Genomic DNA, 22,951 nt, shown 5'->3' with positions numbered 1-22,951 from the left:
TACCATTGGGTACAATTTGGCCATAAAATATGTACAATTCGTGGCCCCCAGGCCTGCCAGCAAAGCCAGGTCTTCGTAGCCTTTTAGGAGCCCAGTAGGGTGGGAGCAGTAAGGACATCGGGGGGGGGGGGAGTTTGTTCCATAGTGTCGGGGCAGTCACAGAGAAGGCCATCCCCTGTGGCCCCACCAACCTGCATTGCTTAGTGACTGGATCTGGAGGAGTGTGATCTTCTTTGGAGAAGGGCAGTCTATGAATGAATGAATGAAGGAATGAAGGAATGAAGGAATGAATGAATGAATGCATTGTGACATTGGAGAAATATTGGACTTGGTTAAAACATTTCAAATTTTTCAGTCATCATGGTACCATACAAACTTAGAGGAAAATTTAATGAGATGAGTAGAATAACATTTTCCTTTATATTTTTTCCCAGTGAAAGCATCTTATCAAACACAGGGGAAGCTCATGAAAATAGGTAGATGGTATCCAAATTGAGTCTGGAGCTACTATGTAACATTTTTTAATAGCTTTTCCTGGGCAACTAGCCTGAAACAGTTCAAAAGTTTAATGTGCTTTTCCTAGTTTCAATTGCAATACAGTATATTAGAAGTTTCGTGTTTGTCTAAGCTGACCTTAGATATTGTAGTGTTAGATGAAGCAAACATTATCTTATCAGATTTCTACCATGCTTCCTGATTGGGAGAAGGTTGTGATCTCCCTTCGGGCAATCAGAGAATGCTATTCTTGTTTGTGAATGTCCTAATGAAAGCTTAGTTTATTGCTTTTACCATATACAGCAAAATTACTTTTCAGATTTCCATGTATGATTATTTTTCCAGTAGGAAAAATAATAGCTAAAAATAATTTTTCTTTGAAGAAACTTGAGTAACCATCCATGGTTATTTGGGGGGAAATTCAGAACTTGGTGGGATATTAATTTAATATTTTTAGCTTACGAAGTATTGCTGCATGCTTTTTTAGTATTTTAATTTTAATAAATTATATAAAGGAGCTCAGAACTCTACCTATCCATAAGGATAACTTACCAAAAATTCAATTGAATTGGGTGATTTTATTTGGGCAATGTGATTGTATAATTAGACACAGCAGGAATTTGCCTTTGGTGCAGAAGTTCTCAGTGTATATGCAAAGCAACAGAATAATGATAATCATTATTATTACAGTAATACCAATAGGAGGGGCAAGTAAAGAAGAAGGAGAAATAATACTAAAGCCATAATGCATGGATAAATACACATAGACATTAGACCAGTGGTTCTCAACCTTTCTAATGCTGCGACCCCTTAATACAGTTCCTTGTGTTGTGGTGACCCCCAACCATAAGTCGAGCACCAATTCTCCCAACAGAGCATTAAGCTGATTGGCAGGAAGGTCAGATGATGATGGTGATGGTGGTGATGGTGATGATGATGATGATGATGATGATGATAATAATAATAATAATAATAATAACAATAATTTATTTATAATGCCCTTTTAACTAAGGGCATAACAGCAAGCAATATACAACTACCAAAGACAGATATTAGGCAGTACACACAGTTACTAAAACACAATTAATAAAACTACAAAACTTGTTAAAAACTTTCCCAACATTCCCAGATGAATTTTATAACTAATGCTAGTAAACAGTGGGAAAAATTTCAGAAACCGCACTAGTCTCCATGCTTCCCCTACAGAAAGCTGCGCTAGATGTATTTTTAATCATCACGTTAGGGCAGTGTTTCCCAACCTTGGCAATTTGAAGATATCTGGACTTCAACTCCCAGAATTCCCCAGCCAGCATTCACTGGCTGGGGAATTCTGGGAGTTGAAGTCCAAATAGCTTCAAGTTGCCAAGGTTGGGAAACACTGCGTTAGGGTTTTAAAAAGAGGGGCAAATAGTTTTCATTAGAAGAGTAACATGTAAGAAACAATGATTTTCACTGATCTTTTTTTTTCCAGTTGCTTTGAGCTAAAAAAACCCAACCCTCATTTATGGTAGCTAAAAGGCAAGCTTATAACCATCTCATAACCATGCTTGTACTTCTTATATATCCACAATAATGTTTATACTTTGTATGTAATCATATACACCAGTAATGGTGAATATTTTTTTCCTCGGGTGCCAAAACAGTGTGCACAGGCACTATTGCACATGTGCGAGTGCCCACCCCCATAATTCAATGTCTTGGGAGGGCGAAAACAGCTCTCCCCACCCAAGGGCCCTCTCGAGGCTGGAAATGGCTTTTTCCCAACATCTGGTGGGCCCAGTAGGCTTGTGTTTTGCCCTTCCCAGGCTCCAAAGGCTTCCCTGGAGCCAGGGGAGGCTAAAAGTGCCCTGCCCCATCCCCTCGAAGACTCTCTGAAAGCCAAAAACGCCCTCCCAGGACCTCTGTGCGAGCCAACAATCAGCTGGCCGGCACACACATGCACATTGGAGCTGAAACAAGGCAATGGTTCGCATACCAGCAGATATGGCTCCATGTGCCACCTGTGGCACCCATGCCATAGGTTCGCCATCAATGATATACATGTTTGACAAAATTAAAAATATTTAAATAAATAAATAAATAAATAATGGGAGCTCCCCTTTTAGAGTTCCTGCAGCTGTTCAGACAGGGCAGAGGGGGGGAAATATTGTTTTTCTTCTATTGCTTAAATATGCCTAAATAATCCATCCCCATGCTTGCTTTTAATTAAAAACCTGAACATTCATGGTTGAATTACACTGCTAAAATCTTAAAACACAACATGTCAATTTTGATACTGCATATAGTTATCTTTTGAATTCCATGGTCTCTTTGTCTCTGCTTCGTTGGTTATTTTATTACAATATGACAATATATAAATCCAAGCAGCTACTATAAACTATAGTAAAGATAAAGTAGATATGGCAAAAGTTTGATACAACTTATAAGTATTGGTATATGGTATATGTAGCTGTCCTGCTTTTGTGTTTGAGAAAAGGATGTTTCTCAATTACAAACCCAGGAGTGGAGATACGATGAGATAAAGTCTTTAGAAAGCTGCACAAACCACAATTTTATAACCAAGACAGTGCAAAGCAATATATATACAGGCTTTTTATGTAAGCTAGAATTTGCTGGAAGGCTACATAGTTTTGGCTTTTCCCAAGATAATACGTGGCTGAGTTGTTTGTGTAAACAATGCTTCAAAACAAGTCACTTAACAACTCTCCTGTGCCATTTTAGCACTTCTAACTTTGTAGCTATGCTACATTTCATTTTTAGAAAGCAGCGTTTTAAAACTTGTTCTCTCAAGAGAAAAAATAACAACTATTCTTGGCATCATTCTCATAAACTAGAGAATGTAGAATTTGCTTTTCCAAGCTATTTGTAGTCTTAAAATCCTTCTTGGTTGGATTCGATGGACATCCTGAGTCCCAAATTAGCCAACATATTTGAACCTATGTTGCAGTGAAAACAACATTGGTTTATGGTTAACGTATGGTTGTATATCATGAAAACTAGAAAACTGGGCTAATTAGCATCATTTACTAGAAGCATGCAATATACCTGTATGTACAATAATTACAATAATTTTCATGTCTCCAAAATTAGACAGCAATTAAACTCCAAGTAACCTGGCAATAGCATTTGAGAATTTCTTGTAAGTTACACAACCGAGTCTCTTGGGTTGTATGATACAGCACTCTCTGCCAGCACAGCTGGCTGCCAGGAAGCAAGTTAGTGAGCCTTGAATCTGCCACAGGCCATAGATAAGGAAATTCAGTGTTTTACTGCAATTAGCTGGAATAAAACAGCTCTTGTAAAGTGTTTTTGCAGTACCTTTGGGGACAGACTGTACTTCTTGGTCAAACAGACATTGAAACCAGTAAGCTACCAATCAGATAACAAATCCACTGGAGAAGCAATAAATGAGGTCAAAATAAATCAAAAGATCAAAAGCACAGCAATGCAGGATATTCCACAGGGAAGAGCTGGATTTCTGATAAGTTGTTCTCAACACTAAAACTCCTCTACCCCCAATCAAATAGTAGCTTCAGAGTCCTGTTCTTCTGTTAGCACTCAGCTGGTTAGCTTCCCAGATCTGCAAAGTTGAGCCTTTGAGCCAGCGGTGGATTGCTACCGGTATGGTACCGGTATTAACCTGTATGGTACGGTTCTACGAACTGGTAGCAGCGGCAGTGGGATATCACTTTCAGAAGCTAGCCAGCCCAAGCAGCAAACCAGCCCACCAGCTAACCGATCCAACCAGCCAGCCACCAGACCAATAGATATGGAATTGAAGTCTTCAATAAAACACAGCTGCAGTAGGAAATCTTGGAAAAATATATTTACTTCTTATTTGCACTACTAACTGTATTCTACTTTACTATATACATACAGTGATGGGCTCCTACGGGTACGGTCAGGAACGCAGTACCAGTAGCAAAATTTGGAGCTCTACCCCAGAGCACCCAATTTGCACTGAAAGATGTTGAAACAAAATGCATAACCCACACTCACAGTGTGGTAGTAGCCCGTCACTGTATACATACATCACACTAGTATCTCACTACAACTATCTCAGTTACAATAACTCACAGGAACCAACAGATCAATACAGCAACTTCCCAGCACACTTCACACAGAGTGGGATCAGATCAGAGAGAGCGAACCAACAGCGAGCAACCAGCAGGGAGCTCTTGCATATTTAAATACTTTTCACTTGATGACGTTGCTGCAGGCTTAATTGCCTCAGAATGACTCAGCATTCTCTACGTAGGCCTTCCTACTGCATTGAGGTATTACCTCAGGATATGCTTAATCCTGACATGGGCGACTCCACCCACCCAGGATACTTCACATGTGCAGAAGACATCACTGCTTTGAACCAAAAATTGAGCCCTTGATCATTATTAAATGCCTCTGCCCAGGACTAAGTGACTGGGCTTTTGAATCTAAGAGATTGTCAGTGATATGGGTGAGAGGTCCTGTGGACTTTCTGGATCTGTTAAAGTCAGAGTGAGATCATAGGTTCTGTATGGCTGGAATCTCCAGCGATAGGATTGCTACCACTTAAAGCTTCTGATACCACTTTCTTTGTAAGTTGGGTATATCTTTATAATGCAGGAATGGAGGACTAGAACTCATGGTCTCCCGATGAGACCTCGGAGAGGGGTGGAATATAAATCCAATAAACAAGCAAACAAACAAACAAATAAATAAATAAATTTCTAGCCCAATGCCTTCACTACTACACCAGACCCCCCCCCCTCACCTGTGTGTATAGTCTTCATTTAAGAGAACATCACTGAGATCTCCAGGAAACACTAAGTCTAAGTGGGCAAAATCTTTCTGAATGACACCATTACCACTATTGATCATCGTGGGTCTAAATGGGCAAAAGTTTGGATTACATAAAAGGATGGATAAATTTATTCATGAAGTATTGGGAGGCTGACGTAACAACTAAAATATCTATACAAAAAGGCACAAAACAAGGATGTCCACTTTCTCCCTTACTTTTTATTCTGACACTAGAAGTTTTAGCTAGAATTATTAGGAAAAACGATGAGATAAGAGGACTAAAATGTAAAAATGAGACATACAAACTTCAAGCTTTTGCGGATGACCTCGTATTTATTTTAGAGGATCCATTAGATTCGGGCCCAAAATTGCTTGCCACTTTAGAGAACTACGGTATAGTGGCAGGACTAAAAATTAATGAACTAAAAACCCAAATTTTAACTAAAAATTTGAAAGAAAGTATTGGGAGGCAACACACACTAAATTGTGTTCAACACTTTGGAAACCCATGGGCCATCAACAAACCAGGCCCCCCTGTCCTCCACTGTCTCGTGGAGTTTGCACGAAAGTCCACTGCACACTCGCCTACATATCAACTTCATTTTCTTACACAGCTGCAGTATGACAGTGGTAAGGTTTATGATGTCAAGATGCAGGTGGGTCAGATTTATGCTGGTAAGTCAAACAATTGCTACAATGGAAGCAGACCTTTCTCAAAAGCATCCATTGTGTCACTGGTGTCACTGAAATTTTAGCACTTTGGTTGTGAAGGAGGTGCAGACAGAATGCCACAACTAGTAGTCACCAAAGCTTTTACTTTCCCACATTTGTTTGATTTCAAGATGCCGAGAGACTCTTCCCTTCCTTTTTTTCTTATGTTTTGCAGGTGTACCTTTCCCCAAGAACTTCCAGCAGGTCTGCACAAAGATCCTTACACGCCTCTTCAGGGTTTTCGTTCATGTTTATATCCACCACTTTGACAGCATCATCGGTATTGGTGCTGAAGCTCACGTCAACACTTGCTACAAACACTTTTACTACTTCATCAATGAATTCAGTTTGGTTGATCAAAGGGAATTAGAACCACTGGTAAGAAACAATCATACTTCTTGCTTCTAAACCAGGGGCGTCAAACTCGCGTTGTCATCACGTGACGTATTGTGACTTTTCCCGTCTTTGCTAAACTGTGTTCTGCCAGCGTGTCCCAACCGCCTGTAATTACAGGGTAATTAGTCCAAACAGACACACACCACATGATAGAAGGAAAACAAAAGGTCTTTATCAACAGAAAAGCAGAAAAAAACTCCCTTTTTAAATGTCAAAGGGATTTTCTGGTACACACAAGGCACAAGTTAAATGCAATCCAATTTCTCACCCAGTAACTGGGAAATTGAGTCCAATTCCAAAGTCCAGAAATTCCACACACAGTCTTGAACAGGGAAACAGCAAAACCACGATCTTGACAAAACTATGAATCAGATAAACTTCCACGAGGCTAAACCAGCACACTGCTCTTTTTATCTGTAGCACTAATTACAGCAGCCCCACCCAACCACAGGTGGCCTCACTTATCTCCTGTAATAATCCTTCAGTAGTTCTCTCCTATGCATCACTCTATGCATGCGTGGGTCCGTCATAAGTTCTTGTTCAGAATCCAGGGATGATAAGGATGATTGATCTCCTCCTGGGCTGTCTGCCAAACTCCCCTCTTCCCTGTCACTCACACTTCCTTCATCAGAGGAGACTTCATCGGCAGATTCTATCTGGAACAAAACAGGCCTGTGGCATGTGGATGTTTTCCCCACATCCACCTCCACATTCCATGGGGCAGGAGCTGGGCCAGAGCTAACCACAACAAACCGGGTGTGGGCATGGACAGTGCATGATACATCCTCCCAACGGCCCGCGAGTTTGACAGCCCTGTTCTAAACAGTAAAGGTTTTCTTTGGGTGAAAGAATGCTGGAGGGAGCAGTCATGCAGAAATAACACAGGGATCCTTTAGCTTATTGCTTTTCATGTTCCTAGATTTTAAGTCATGCACAAATAATCTGCATAGACACATAGTTTTTATGTCGCACTGACAGGGAAATAAATCAGGGAGACATTTGGGATGGTGGTGGATAAACATATACTTTTGGAACAAGACAAACTGATCCAGAATGGAACAAAGAGACCCCAAAAGCAGAAATTTCATCTACACAACAACAACCGACAACTCTAATTGAGTATCACCAAAGCATCTGTATTCCCATATATTTTTTAGAGAACAGGGATTTAATACATTTATTTTTGCTTTAGAATTACATATAGATAATTCAAGAGCTGCACTAAAACTTCCCAGTTGTGTACTTCTTAGGTGCCTGAAGACTGAAGAAGCATGTGTGATAAGTCACAGGAGTAAAAAAATTATTCCCATCAAGGTTCAAGAGCAGTACAGCTTCACTTTTTATTTGTTAATTATTATATTAATATGGTGTTTTTCATCCAAAAGCTCAACACAGCTTCCAAAGGAACCACTTTAATTTTATCTCCACAATAACAACTTCATATAATAGATTTAAAGGGAATGACATCCCTCTATTTAGAGGTAACCCAGCAACTTGTCACGCTTATGCTTAACCATGCATTTCAAAACATCATTTGTTGACTAAACCAAATTTGGTTAACCTCACCCAGTGCAGAAGCCCAAAACTGTATCTTATTAACTTATGAACTATTGGGTTCATTTATTGCACTAAGTTGTAATATGATTTTTTTTTTTTAGATTTTTCAATTTAGCAAGATGTGTGAGCCTGCCTGTATCAGAATGGATCACTCCAGCTGAAATGTATTTTTTTCTGATGAGGCATTTGCTGTTTGGGAGCAATTTTGTAGACGAGGCTATATATGTAGCGTTTCCCCTACATCATTCCCCTTAAAAGGCAATTAAAACCCAGGAAGTCAATGAAGGTGGAAAGAAAGAAAGAAAAAACCTGTAATAACTTCCGTCCTTCCTGCTGTTTCCCTTAAGGCATAATAAGAGGAAGCTTATCCAAAAATACTCCTGTAAAGTGGCAGTAACTTGTGCTAAGTATTGTTGGCTGGCCAAATAGGAATTGTTTTTTGTTCTTTGTATCATATTGTTCAAGCAATTGAACAATTTTAAACAATTCTTTAGACACATGAATTTGTCCTTTTGGTGCTAAGATACGCACAGCTGCATTGTGGGTTTTATCCCTCCTGCTTGTTCCCAGATTCAAAGCGAAATGTGATTAGCAACATATCCATTGGCATCCATTCCTAAGCCCAGGAATGCCGACATGATGAAATGTGTGTCGTGACACTACAGTACTGTGCAAACTCAGCCTTTTTTGTAGTCACGATGTCATCACACACAAGAATGCAAGGAACACAGTTTGCCTCACGACATTGTGATGCACATTGTATTACTCGTTTGTAGAGGAATGCTTAAATAACTTTGGAATAGCAAAGGTGAAATAAAAGATAACTCAGATCTGGGGAAGGGAAGGTGTGAGAAAGAAACTCAAAATAATCCTGCCTTGAATTTGATTGATTTTTAAGACTAGGCATAGAGAAAGTCTGGCAAGCTTTCAGTTAGTATAAAGATAAAAGTAAAGGTTTGCCCTGTTCAGTCATCTCTGACTCTAGAGGGCGATAGTCATCTCCATTTCTTAGCCAAGGGTACTGTTGTGGTTAGCTCCTGCCCCAAGGACTGTGGATGTGGGGGAGACATCCACATGCCGCAGGCCTGTTTTGCTCCCAGTGGAATCTGCTGATGAAGGCTCCTCTGACCAAGAAGACAGGAGTGACAGGGAGGAGGAGAGTGTGACAGACAGCTCAGAAGGAGATCAATTATCTAGCTCCTCCTTGGATTCGGAACAAGAGTTAATGATACAGCCACGCATGCGGAGAGCGATGCATAGGCAGCAACAACTGAGAGATTATTATCAAAGAAAATGAGGCCACCTGTGGTTGGGTGGGGCTGTGGTAATTAGTGAGGCTATTAGAGCAGCCTGTGGGTTTGGCCATTGTGGAGGTTTATCTGATCATTGTGTTTCGTGCCTGCCTTGCTGACTTCGACCTTTGCGGGCTGCGTTTTCCCCGCTTAGAAACTGAACCAGAGGCAAGTGTGTTTTCCTTTGTGCAAGAAGAAGGACTGTGAATTGCCTCACAGCTGCAAGCTAAGTATCTCAGAACTGATAAGGGACTTATACAAATTACCAGTTTGTTTGGAGACAAGTGCTCTTTGCTATACAAAAAGAGTGCTCTGTTTATTTGCATTTTCGGTATAAAGAGAGCTTGACATGTGGCCAAGGCATATGGAACACGGCAAGATTTTACTTCTGCGCATGTGCGGAAAGCAAAACCTCGTGAGAGGATGCGCATACACGTGGGATTTTGGCAAATTTTTGCTTCTGCGCATGCACGGAAGCAAAAAAATACCTGAAATCCCACATGCGCACACATCATCTTGCAAGATTTTGCTTTCTGTGCATGCACAGAAGCAAAATCTCGCTGGGGCATGCAGCTCTATTTTTGCTACCGGTACACAGTATGGCCTGTACTGGCTAGCAACCCAGTACTGTGTAACCTATTTATCTACTTCCATTTGTATGTTTCCAAAGTGTCAGGTGGGCAGGAACTGGGGGAAATAACAGGAGTTCATCCCATTGCAAGCCACTCAGGTCTTGAACTCAGGCTCTCAGCTCCAGCTGACAATCTCAGCATCTTTAACCACTGAACCACTGTGCCCCCTTCAGTTACTATACCCTACTTGAACCAGTAGTATTCATGTAATCTTTGAACTGTTTCTAGTCTCAGTGGGGGACATTTGCCTTCACCCTGAAGATCTTATGAGGATATCTTCTTATAACAATGATAACAATATCATATATTATAATATTATAACAATATTGCAGTTGCAAAGCTCATTCCTTCTCAAAGATTATGGGGTGCAAGGTTACTGAAATATCTACAGCTAACAACAGCTTAAATGCTTTGACAAGAATCCTCCTATGAAGATAAGCAACAACGAAAAAAGCAAATTCTGATATTACCATCAAATTAATTCTGTTTCTGACAAAAGTCTCTAATATTGGGAAGAATCTACAAGGGGTGGACAAAAAAATGGAAACACCTTGCAGCTCTTCCGTGGAATCCAGATTTGTGAAGCTCCCTTCGAACAGTTTTTGTGGAAACTGGGTTCTGTATGTGTCTACAGAGATTTGTGTATGTGTCTGCAGTGATTTTAGGAGCTGTGGTCTTGCGATCTGCTCTAACAATTCCCTTTAGAGTCCGACGGTCTCTCTCAGACAACTTCAACTTTCGACCAGTCCTTTGCTTGGCTGAGGACGTTTTCCCTTCTCTTTCAAAAGCAGTCATTACTTTTGAGACATTATCTCTTGAAACGCCAAACATTCGGGCACTTTCTGTTACACTAGCACCTGCCATTTGAGCACCAACAATTTGGCCTCTTTGAAAGTCTGAGAGGTCTGCCATTTCTAGAAGTTTATAACCAATTTCCTTAAATTTCCGTAAAAAGAAAAGGTATCAAATAACAGAATTTTTTTTAAAAAACATTAAAATATGTCAAGTTTTGATTGATTTGAACATGTTCAAACAGTATGATGCCAAAAAGTCAAGCATCCTCGCGTGAAATCTCATGGGGAGGTGTGCGCACATGTTGGGTCACCGCACGGCCTCCGGAACCCATCAAAAAACGCTAATGAATTGCCGATCCCATCTTTACCAGGTGGGACCCATCACTGGAGTAGACCCTTCTTTTCTGATTATTTTACATAAAACTATATATGGAGTTTATGTAAAATAAAGAGCATCAATGGCTCTTTATTCTACATCATGGATGACAGAATCAACACACATTTATTCTGGGATATTATCAGTGGTCTTTCAGAGCAGGGATCTTCAACCTTGGCAACCTTAAGCCTGGAGGACTTCAATTCCCAAAATTCTGGGAGTTGAAGTCCACCAGGCTTAAAGTTGCCACACTTGTTCCAAAGAATTCTCAATTGAGAATTGAAACAGAGGTAAACAGTGCATGTGTAATATTTTTTAATTTCTTTAAAAGGGGGTTTTGATGCAAATTTTGCAGGTGTAAGGTGGGAATACTGGCTAACCAAATCAAAGCAACACATGTAGAAGTATGGCTGGGATTCTAGAGTAAATGTTTATAGGTTTTGAGCATTCTTTCCCAAAAGCCCTATTTGTCTATACATCCTGGACTCACCTCCTAGCCTGGTAGGTGATAAATTCTATTCTGTTCTGTTCTATACAGTAGAACCTCGACATACGAGCTGCTCTATATACGAGCATTTCGAGATGCGAGCTAGGAGGGGAGAGATATTTTGATTCTACTTACGAGCCCAAATTCGGGGTACGAGTGTTTCTTCCGCCGCCGCCAGGCTCCGCCCAGCTGTCATTTTGTAGAGAAGCAAGAAGCGGAGGAAGAGCTGGATGCTGGTGGCGGCGGAGGAAGGCAAATGTGGCTTGGAAGCTGGGAGGGGGGCGGAATATGGGAGGAGAGAGGCAGCCTCCAGGCTTTCCTTTCGGAGGAAGAGTTAAGTGGCCAAAGACGTTCCGCCCCCCTCCCAGCTTCCAAGCCGCATTCGCCTTCCTCCACCGCCACCAGCCGGAGCGAGCTGCTGGGCTGCGCGTAGCGGGAGAAGCCCAGAGAACGCCGGAGCGCTGGGCAGCACTACCGCCGCCGCTGCCGCGGGGAGAGGCGGGCATGTGGGCTGGCGGCATTGGGCTTGTGGAAAGTCCGGGGGCAGCTCCAGCGACTCCCCTCCCGTGGCTGCTGTTGAGGCGGCAGCGGCGTCCGCCTCTGGCGCGCGGCTCTCTCTCCATTCTTCTCTTTCCCCCTCTCGGGGTCCGAATGCGGCGGCGGGAAGAGGAAACGAGGCGCAAGGCAGAGCGTCTGCAGGAACGGGTGGTGGGGCGCCGTTGTTGTCCTCACGGCGCAAAGCCACACAGTCCTGGATCGCTTGCTTCCCCGGCCAGGAAGCCGGCTGCCTGGGAAAGCGTTTTTCAAATGCGCTGCTTTCCCAGGCAGCCGGCTTGCTGGCTGGGGAAGCAAGCAATCCGGGACTGTGTGGCTTTGCGCCGTGAGAACAACAACGGCGCCCCACCACCCGTTCCTGCAGACGCGCTGCCTTGCGCCTCGTTTCCTCTTCCCGCCGCCGCATTCGGAGCCCGAGAGGGGGAAAGAGAAGAATGGAGAGAGAGCCGCGCGCCGGAGGCGGACGCCGCTGCCGCCTCAACAGCAGCCACGGGAGGGGAGTCGCTGGAGCTGCCCCCGGACTTTCCACAAGCCCAATGCCGCCAGCTCACATGCCTGCCTCTCCCCGCGGCGGCGGCGGCGGCAGTAGTGCTGCCCAGCGCTCCGGCGTTGTCCGGGCTTCTCACTGCCGCCTCAACAGCAGCCATGGGAGGGGAGTCGCTGGAGCTGCCCCCGGACTTTCCACAAGCCCAATGCCGCCAGCTCACATGCCCGCCTCTCCCCGCGGTGGCGGCGGCGGTAGTGCTGCCCAGCGCTCCGGCGTTGTCCGGGCTTCTCACTGCCGCCTCAACAGCAGCCATGGGAAGGGAGTCGCTGGAGCTGCCCCCGGACTTTTCACCAAGCCAAATGCCGCCAGCCCACATGCCCGCCTCTCCCCGCGGCGGCAGCGGCGGTAGTGCTGCCCATTTTTTTGAGGGGAAAAGACGTTGGCTGAGGGGTGCCCGGTGCTTCCCGGCGAGGAGGAGGAGGAGCTGGGCTCCGGAGGGGTGCCCGGGGAAGGACTTGAGCCGCCGCCTTCTCCTTTCCTGCTGCTGTTGTTTCTTGCTGCAGCCTCGTGTGCTGCTTATCCCTCGCTGAGGTGAGAGAGCCGGGGGGGGCAAACAGCCGGCACCGGGCGCAGTCTTTTGCGAGGGAAGCCACCGACGCAGCAGGAAAGGAGAAGGTGGCGGCTCAAGCCCTTCCCCGTGCGCCCCTCCGGAGCCCAGCTCCTCCTCCTCCTCACCGGGAAGCACCGGGCACCCCTCAGCCGACGTCTTTTCCCCTCAAAAAAATGAGGCTTTCAGCCTTACGCCCTGCCTGATCCCACACTTTCCACCTGCAAAGATCAGCCTAGAGGCTTCGCCCTTCCCGCCCGCTCCCCCGGGAAAGAAAAAGCAGCCTGGCTCCCTTTTCCCTGGCCCTTACCTTCACAGCTCAGGCAGCGCTGGACTCCCCGCAGCCACAGCCGCCGCTACCGCCGCCTCAGCCCTCGGGCTTGCACGCATTAATCGCTTTTCCATTGTTTCCTATGGGAAACAATGTTTCCACATACGAGCTTTTCGACGTACGAGCCTCCTTCCGGAACCAATTAATCTCGTAAGTCGGGGTTCTACTGTACTATGATAGTCACCAACTATCTTCCACAGGGCACCTCAACTACTGTCCTTCATCTATACAATCTGTGAAAGAGAAGACTCCCACAATTTGTTTTGCCAAATAGAATAGAATCCTTTCTTGGCCAAGTGTAATTGGACACACAAGGAATTTGTGCATAAACTCTTAATGTACATACTATCAACAGAGTGATAAGTTTCAGATCATAAATCATAAAATACAATCATAAATCATAAGATACAATTAATAAATCATAATATACAATTAATAAATCATAATATACATATAAGAGTAGGTAGAACAAAAGATGAAAGATGACAAGGATAATAGATCTATAGCCTACTACAATGATGGTAAACCCATGGCACGGATGCCACAGGTGGCACGCAGAGCCATATCTGCTGGCACATGAGCCGTTGCCCTAGCTCAGCTCCAACATGCATGTATGTGCCGCCAAGATGGTTTTTGGCTCACATTGAGGCTCTGGGAGGCGTGTTTGGCTTCCAGAGAGCCTCTGGGGGGATGGGGGAGGGTGTTTTTACCCTCCCCTGGCTTTAGGGAAGCCTATGGAGCCTGGTGAGGGTGAAACATGAGTCTACTGGGACCACCAGAAATTGGGAGACAGGCCGTTTCTGGCCTCAAGAGAGCCTCCAGGGGGTTTGGGAAACTGTGTTCAGTTCTGGAGACCTCACCTACAAAAAGATATTGACAAAATTGAACGGGTCCAAAGACGAGCTACAAGAATGGTGGAAGGTCTTAAGCATAAAATGTATCAGGAAAGACTTAATGAACTCAATCTGTATAGTCTGGAGGACAGAAGGAAAAGGGGGGACATGATCGAAACATTTAAATATATTAAAGGGTTAAATAAGGTCCAGGAGGGAAGTGTTTTTAATAGGAAAGTGAACACAAGAACAAGGGGACACAATCTGAAGTTAGTTGGGGGAAAGATCAAAAGCAACATGAGAAAATATTATTTTACTGAAAGAGTAGTAGATCCTTGGAACAAACTTCCAGCAGACGTGGTAGATAAATCCACAGTAACTGAATTTAAACATGCCTGGGATAAACATATATCCATCCTAAGATAAAATACAGAAAATAGTATAAGGGCAGACTAGATGGACCATGAGGTCTTTTTCTGCCATCAGACTTCTATGTTTTTGTCCTCCCCAGGCATTGAATTATGAGTGTAGGCACTTGTGTGTGCGCGATAGCGCACGCCCACACTCTTTTGTCACCTGAGGAAAAAAAGGTTCGCCATAATTGGCCTACTACATGGTTAAAAATCCTTAGGCATAAGATAGTGCTGTGGGAATTACTGGTAGGTGTTTAGCAGAGTGATGACATTAGGGGAAGAAACTATCTTTGTGTCTAATTATTTTGGCGTGCAATGCCTGTAGCAGTGTCTCGAGGGGAGAAACTGAAACAGTTTCAGTCCAAAATGTGAAGGGTCTGAAGATACCTATTGGTTTATTTGTTTATTTACAGGTAAAACTGGAAAAAAACAAGGGGACATTGTAATACAACCTCCTGGTTTTGTAATACAGTGGTCCCTCGATCATCGCGAGGGTTTCGTTCCAGGACCCCTCGCGATGATCGATTTTTCACGAAGTAGCGGTGCGGAAGTAAAAACACCATCTGCGCATGCGCAGATGGTGTTTTTACTTCCACCGCCGCCCGCCCTTCGCCCGCCCACCCCCGTTGCTCGCGCCTGGGGTTTCCCCGCGCGCGTGCCGCCCGCCTGCCCACCCCGTTGCTGGGGCCGCTTCCCAGCTGGGAAGCGGAGCTGGGATGTCCCCAAGCGCGCGCGCGTTGCTGGGGCGGCTTCCCCGCTGGGAAGCGGAGCTGGGGTTTCCCCAAGCGCGCGCGCACCGCCCGCCCACGCCGTTGCTGGGGCCGCTTCCCAGCTGGGAAGCAGAGCTGGGGTGTCCCCGCGCGTGCCGCCTGCCCGCCCACGCCGTTGCTCGCGCCGCCGCTGGGGTCTTACCGGGGCAAGAGGGGGAAGACCCAGGGAAGCCGCCCAGCAGCTTATCTACCCGGCGGGAAACTCCACCATCTACGCATGCGTGGCCATAGAAAAAAAGGCACGCATGCGCAGATGGTGTTGTTTACTTCCGGGTTGAAAACTCGCGATATAGCGTTTCTCAATACTCGAGATCGCGAAACTCGAGGGATCACTGTATAAAGATGTGTAGTTAAAGATTTCAGTTCTTCTTCCCTTATCTGGAAGATAAATTCATTTCACATAGGAGATAAATAAAAACAAATGTTATTTTTTAAAAAGGCACTTAGACTATAGATCACAAAACAGTGATTGTCTGCTATAATTAAGGTTGTAAATTTTAAGCTCATAGAAAGAAGAGAAATCTTCGGAAAAACAGTCTTAAATTATATAGAATGGCCTACTTGCTCAGAAAAATAGGGCTAAGAGAAAAGGAAGCTTAAAACAAAGCCTCATTCAACATTTTTCTAAAGTTTTTACCTACTGGTGTTACTTAGAAACAACTTAATCGCAATGCAAAGTCTTATTTCTTTTTATTCTGGATCTCTTCTGATTTATTCGTGTAATGCCAGTTATTTATAAGAGATGCTGAGGGTATCAGGAACTTTATCCCCTGGAGACTTCCATCCACGGGTGGGCTACTGCCCGGATGGGGGGGAATGCAGTAGAGTAGTGAAAATGGAGCTCTACCCCAGAGCACCCAATTTGCACTGAAAGATGTTGAAATAAAATGGATAAGCGACACCCACAGTGTGGTAGTAAAAATTTTGGTAGCCCTTCACTGCTTCCATCTCTCTTTAAAAAATTGAAATCTAAAAATAGCACATAGGAATAGTTAAATGGAAATGAAGTCCAGTATTTAGACTGGCAGGGCCAGGATTATTACAGTATTGGGAATGCAGGATGGCTATTTGTAACAACATATATACCCTTCCTTCCTTCCTTCCTTCCTTCCCTTCCTTCCTTTCCTTCCTTCCTTTCCTTCCTTCCTTCCCTTCCTTCCCTTCCTTCCCTTCCTTCATTCCTTCCTTTCCTTCCCTTCCTTCCTTCCTGTTTTGCAAATCAAACAGATAGAATTCAGTAATGGAGCAGGCAACCACTCTATTTTATAAATGGGAAACGGGCTGAGACGCAGAAACCTCCTCAAACATCTACAGATGTGCTAAACATCGTTCTTCTATATCTGAGACAAGATATGGCACTTTTCCAAATATGCTTGCCAGCATTATGCAAAAGTTCATTTCTTTGCAGTAGTTTTTCTTTTTCCTTACTCTTTGCATGGGCAGTTTTGGAATAATTTACTGAATCCTTCCAGAAATTTCTCTCTTCATAGTATAAAATGAATCACTTAATTCTCTCCACTTAGGACGAATTTTGGAGAAGCATCTCCCAGGAAAGCAATAATTAATTTTACTGCTGCAAAACAGATTTTAGTTACAACAATAATGCCAACAAATACAGCAATCTTGGAAACACACAGGTTACTATGGAGATTGTTCCCTCCTATAATCAAAGTTGTCTGTCACAGAGATGTATCACTGTTTGTGTCAAGAAGAAACACTGAAGAAAATAAACCAGTGTGATATAAAAGGGACACGCAGAGGAAGGAGGGAGGGAATGAATGAGAAGAAAAAGAAAATGGTATTCTATTTGTGGCAATAAATATAATTTTTAACATGAGCATAATTTTTTTCTCGGAAGTACCTGAATTCCCAAGCTCATCTTTAATTAACATATATATCTACTCTTTTAATATGTGTATATGCATTTCTCTAATTTAGTTCAATTAATCAAACTGAAGTTTCAATTGCTTAGTTGGATCACTTTAGATTTATTAATAGGGATGAGTGCTGTACGTAGGTCTCTGCATTTTCTGACTACTGCGCATCAAAACAGTTCATTTTTAGATAATCCTCACTGGTAAGCTCCCCTTGCTGCTATTACGATATCGTACAATATAGGATAAAAGAATTCTGGGATGATCTTTATTTAGATAGATATAATTTATTTATTTTTTTATCTATTTATTTTGTCCAATACACAATGAGGGTTTTAGTGGGTATATATATATAAAATACATGATGAAGGTTATAGAGGAGATACTCATAGTAAAATATATCTAAGAAAGAATAGAAAAGAAGATATAGTAATAGAACATATCAATGAAAGAATAGAAGAAGAGATATAGGAATAGAAGAAAGGTATAGGAGATATAGGAGAGCAATAGGACAGGGGACGGAAGGCACTCTAGTGCACTTGTACTCGCCCCTTACTGACTTCTTAGGAATCTGGATAGGTCAACCATAGATAATCTAAGGGTAAATTGTTGGGGGTTTGGGGATGACACTATGGAGTCCAGTAATGAGTTCCACGCTTCGACAACTCGGTTACTGAAGTCATATTTTTTACAGTCAAGTTTGGAGCGGTTAATATTAAGTTTAAATCTGTTGTGTGCTCTTGTGTTGTTGTGGTTGAAGCTGAAGTAGTCACCGACAGGCAGGACATTGCAGCATATGATCTTGTTGGCATGTTTAAATGTATGCTATTATAATTTGCAATCATAATAGCAACACCAAAACCTTTTATTTATTTGAAATAATTTAATGAGACTGGTTTGCATGTCAGTTATTAGATCAGAGCAATCCAGCCTTGGCAACTCTAAGACTTGGGAACTTCATCTCCCAGAATTCTCCAGCCAGAAGTCGTAAAGTTGCCAAGATTGGATACCTCTGTATTAGATAATATAGTTCATTATATGAGCTTCCTTCTTCAAATTGTAAATTCTTTATGCTATTTGAATGTCATGGAAAGACTTCTGCCAACTTCATTCCCTGTGATGGAAACTTCTCTTGCTATTTCCCACAGCTATGTCCTTTCTTATTGTCACAGTGAAATTAGTTAGAATGTAGATTTTATCCTTTTTCCTTACGTATATTTTCCTCTTATATCTTGTTTGTTTGTGATAGCAAAAGAAAAATAGCTTAAAAAAGGTAGAAATTGAATTCTTAAGCACAACACAAGCTTTTATCAGCTTTTTGGTTATTACCACGACAACTCAAAGAATCATTGCCAATTTTTCCTCTTTTTGCAGCCCATGTCTCATTTCAGCATTTTAATTCTTTCATCTGAAAGGTTTTAGTTAAAGCTGGAATCAATCTAAAAATTAGTGATCAGGGGAATAATAATTGATTCAAATGATTTGCAAATGACAGCAATTTATCCACAAATCTATTTTTTTATAGTAACAATGCAGTTACCAAATAGTTTCAGATTTTTTAAAAATCAGATATGCACTGATATATTCAGCTGAATTTGGGTCAAGCTGATCTTAATTGGTAGAAATTATTTGTGAGCCAGATATTTTTGGCTTAAATCTCTTAACAGTGCTGGAATTGTTTGGATGACTGAAGGCAGCCTCCCACTATAATAAAAATATTTATTAATTTTATTTGTCAACAAGTGAAAGGAAACAGGGCTCATGAAAAAATGGCACAAATGAATAGATACAAAGAAGCAAAGCATAGCCATAAATACATAACATGAGTACATACTTTAGGAGAGGGACAGTAGGCATGCTGGTACCCTTATGCATGCCCCCTTAGGGACCTCTTAAAAAATATGTGAGGTCCACAGTAGACAGTTTAAGGTAAAAGGTATGGTCAGGTAAAAGTATTCCAGACATTTACTACTCTGTTGCAGAAGTTGTATTTTCTACAATCAAGATTAGAGCAGATTATATTTAGTTTGTATCTATTGAAAATGTTCAAAGATACTTCACCAGAAGAGCCCTTCACTCCTCCACTCGAAAAAGAATACCCTACGAAAGCAGACTATCAATCCTAGGTCTAGAAAGCTTAGAACTACGTCACCTAAAACACGATCTAAGTATTGCCCACAGGATCATATGCTGCAACGTTCTACCTGTCAATGACTACTTCAGCTTCAATCGCAACAACACAAGAGCACGCAAAAGATTCAAACTTAATATTAACTGCTCCAAACTTGACTGTAAAAAATATGACTTCAGCAACCGAATTGTCGAAGCGTGGAACTCTTTACCTGACTCAGTAGTGTCAACTCCTAACCCCCAACATTTTTCCCTTAGACTATCCACGATTGACCTCTCCAGGTTCCTTAGAGGTCAGTAAGGGGCGTGCATAAGTGCACCAGTGTGCCTTCCGTCCCCTGTCCAATTGTCTCTCTTTATCTCATTTATCTTTTCTTCCTTTCAAATATGTTCACCTATACTTTCATATCTTCTATTCTTTTCTTTATTTATATTACTACATATCTATTCTCTTCAATTTGTATTATGTATTGGACAAAATAAATAAATAAACTAAAATAAATAAAAAAATTGATAGCCCTAGTGTAATTGTGGTTGAAATTCTCTTCCCTGGAGCTGGCAAAAGGTAAAAACGCCCTCTTCCCATCCCCTCAGAGGCTGTCTGGAAGCCAAAAACAGACTCTCAGAGCCTCTGTGCCAACCCAAAATCAGCTGGCCGGCAAACATATGCATATTGGAGCTGAGTTAGGGCAACGGCTCGAGTGCCAGCAGATATGGCTCCGCATGCCCCCTGTGGCACCTGTGCCATAGGTTTGCCGTCACTGCACTAGAGTATCTCTTATTTGGTAAAAAGAAAAAATAAATCATAATATAAGTGAATATTGAAACAATTATAAATTTGTAGATGTTAATGACCTAACAGATGTTAAAATTTGGATGTACTTTGTTTAAGGAATGGCTGTGCAACTATTTTAACATAAGAAAAACTTCATCATACATAATTAACAACTGAAAGCTTGCATTAATGTTCCATTACTACTATTACTACTACTACTACTACTACTACTACTACTATTATTATTATTAATAATAATATTATTATTATTTAGATTTGTATGCCGTCCTTCTCCGAAAACTTGGGGCGGCTCACAGAATAAATATAGAAACAAAGCATACAAGACAAATCTAATACATTAAAAAAGTACAGCTATTTATTACCTAACTAACATGTATTATTTGTCTACACAAGGCTATTTTTTCTAAAAGTTGACTTAGGGTTTCTTTCAAATACAGTAATCTCTCACTACTTCGTGGTTCATCTTTTGCGGATTCGCTACTTCACGGGTTTTCAAACGGGACTTAAATCCATTAAATCCATTGGAAATTTTAAATCCATTAAAAATTCATAAAATTCTTCAACAGTACTACCGTACTCTATTAAAGAAACTGGTAGGATATCACATGTAGTTCCAGCTGAGAAACATTATAGAATCACTGTTTAATGCAAAGGGTGGGTTTTAAAAGTCCAAATATTGGTTAAATACATTAAAAAAATATCTTTCCTTTACTTCACGGAAATTCGTTTTTCACGGGTGGTCTTGGAACGCATCCCCCATGAAAAATGAGGATTTACTCTAATATGATGTATTAATTAATTAATTAATTCTTCACTCTTCATTTTTTTGCAGAAGGAAATGACAGAAAGGATTTGCCATTAAATATAAGTTAGAAAAGGTTGCAAGATTAACATTTATATGGACAAGGCGTTCTGATGATGCTATGGGGGACAACTCTACAAATCTGAGGAACTTTCAGTTTCAAGAGTAAGCTTCCAATACTATTTAAATTAATTTCTATGGACTTCAGTAATTTCATTTTCCTTTGACACCGTGGCCTTGTGATTCTTGCCTTCTATATTGTTCTATTTTGCATTCATCCTCCGAAAGCTGCAGATAACCCATCTACAATGGCTGGAAAACTAGGAGAATATTCCAAGTGGAAGAATGTCAGCGTGCTGCCTTTGTCAAAGAACAAATTTTTTTTCTATAATTCTATCTTGTACTTCAAGGAAGCATGGACGATCCTTCAAAAATGTGAATAAATCTTTCTAATAAATAACTAAAAATAGTTTTATTTTTTGCAGCCCAGCGGGATGCCATTTTAATCGATGGTAGAGAAATGTGATAAATAAATAACAAAATATTTTGAAAAATGTAGTACCACTGAGATTATTTGATTGGAAAACTATTTTTTTTCTGTAAAGCACAAATGAATAAGGAAATAGGAATATTTCTCAGAACATATATATATGTTAGGTGTCAATATATGCATATATTGACACCTGGTATATCCAGTGTTCCCTCGCTTTTCACGGGGGATGCGTTCCGAGACCGCCCACGAAAGTTGAATTTCCGCAAAGTAGAGATGCGGAAGTAAATACACTATCTTTGGCTTTGAACAGTATCACAAGCCTTCCCTTAACACTTTAAACCCCTAAATTGCAATTTTCCATTCCCTTAGCAACCATTCAGATTATTACTCACCATGTTTATTTATTAAAGTTTATTAAAAAAATATTTATTAAAGGCAGACAAAAATTTGGCGATGACATATGACGTCATCGGGTGGGAAAAACCGTGGTATAGGGAAAAAACCCGCAAAGTATTTTTTAATTAATATTTTTGAAAAACTGTGGTATAGACTTTCCGCGAAGTTTGAACCCACGAAAATCGAGGGAACACTGTATTGAAAAAAGCCTAGATGCCTTCACTAAAATAACCAGCCATTTGATTTTAGGTTACTCATAACAGCAAGTCAAACAACACTATGTGGGGAAATATGCCAGAAAACTATCACGTAATTTCTTAACAGAATATACAGTAGTTATGCGCCATGAAACACACGCCCTTTGCTTAACGAATTCTAGTGTATTTATTTTGTATAAGTCATTAAAATTCTATTAAAAATTGAGCTGGGGAGTGAGATTAATGGTCCATGTAGCTCAGTCCTCTCAATGCTGGCAAACTGCAGATTGTAAACCAAACAAGATTTCAAGTACGTATTTTTCAGTGTATAAGACCCACCTAGATTTTAGAGGAGAAAAACAAGGAAAAAGGTATTCTGAACCAAATGGTGCAGTATTATATTATTTAATAAAATACCAGTGGGGCAGAATATTTTTTACAACCGTGTATACTTTTTAAAACTATATACATTTTTTACAAACTTCAAACTTGACAGCTTCAAAACTTGTGGACTTCAACTCCCAGAATTCCTCTACCAGTCATGCTAGCTCAGAAATGGGAGTTGAAGTCCACAAGCCTTAAACCTGCCAGGTTTGAAGAGCCTTGCACTCCTAACCCCTAACTCAGGGGTCTTCAAACTTGACAGCCTTAAGACAAAGGAACGAGATCTCCACTCCAAAGGCCCAACATATCCTGCCTTCCACTGCACGGCGGTCGCCCTGAATTCCTGGCAGTCCTAGGTTGT

At 41.7% G+C, this 22,951-nt stretch overlaps 1 protein-coding gene across 1 annotated transcript in view; it reads left to right on the top strand.

Moving 5' to 3' along the window:
* MOB3C (MOB kinase activator 3C) overlaps nucleotides 1-21,674 on the top strand; it is a 50,182-nt gene extending 28,508 nt beyond the window's left edge. Inside the window, exons 3-4 of the mRNA XM_070748950.1 lie at nucleotides 6,164-6,366; nucleotides 21,151-21,674. Coding sequence (XP_070605051.1) covers nucleotides 6,164-6,366; nucleotides 21,151-21,180 — 233 coding nt within the window. The 3' untranslated portion in view covers nucleotides 21,181-21,674. The remainder of the gene's footprint in view (nucleotides 1-6,163; nucleotides 6,367-21,150) is intronic.
* Nucleotides 21,675-22,951: the final 1,277 nt, after the last annotated feature.

Source organism: Erythrolamprus reginae, chromosome 3, assembly GCF_031021105.1.
Source record: "Erythrolamprus reginae isolate rEryReg1 chromosome 3, rEryReg1.hap1, whole genome shotgun sequence".
NCBI lineage: Eukaryota > Metazoa > Chordata > Lepidosauria > Squamata > Dipsadidae > Erythrolamprus > Erythrolamprus reginae.
This window is presented reverse-complemented; position numbering and strand designations above follow the sequence as displayed.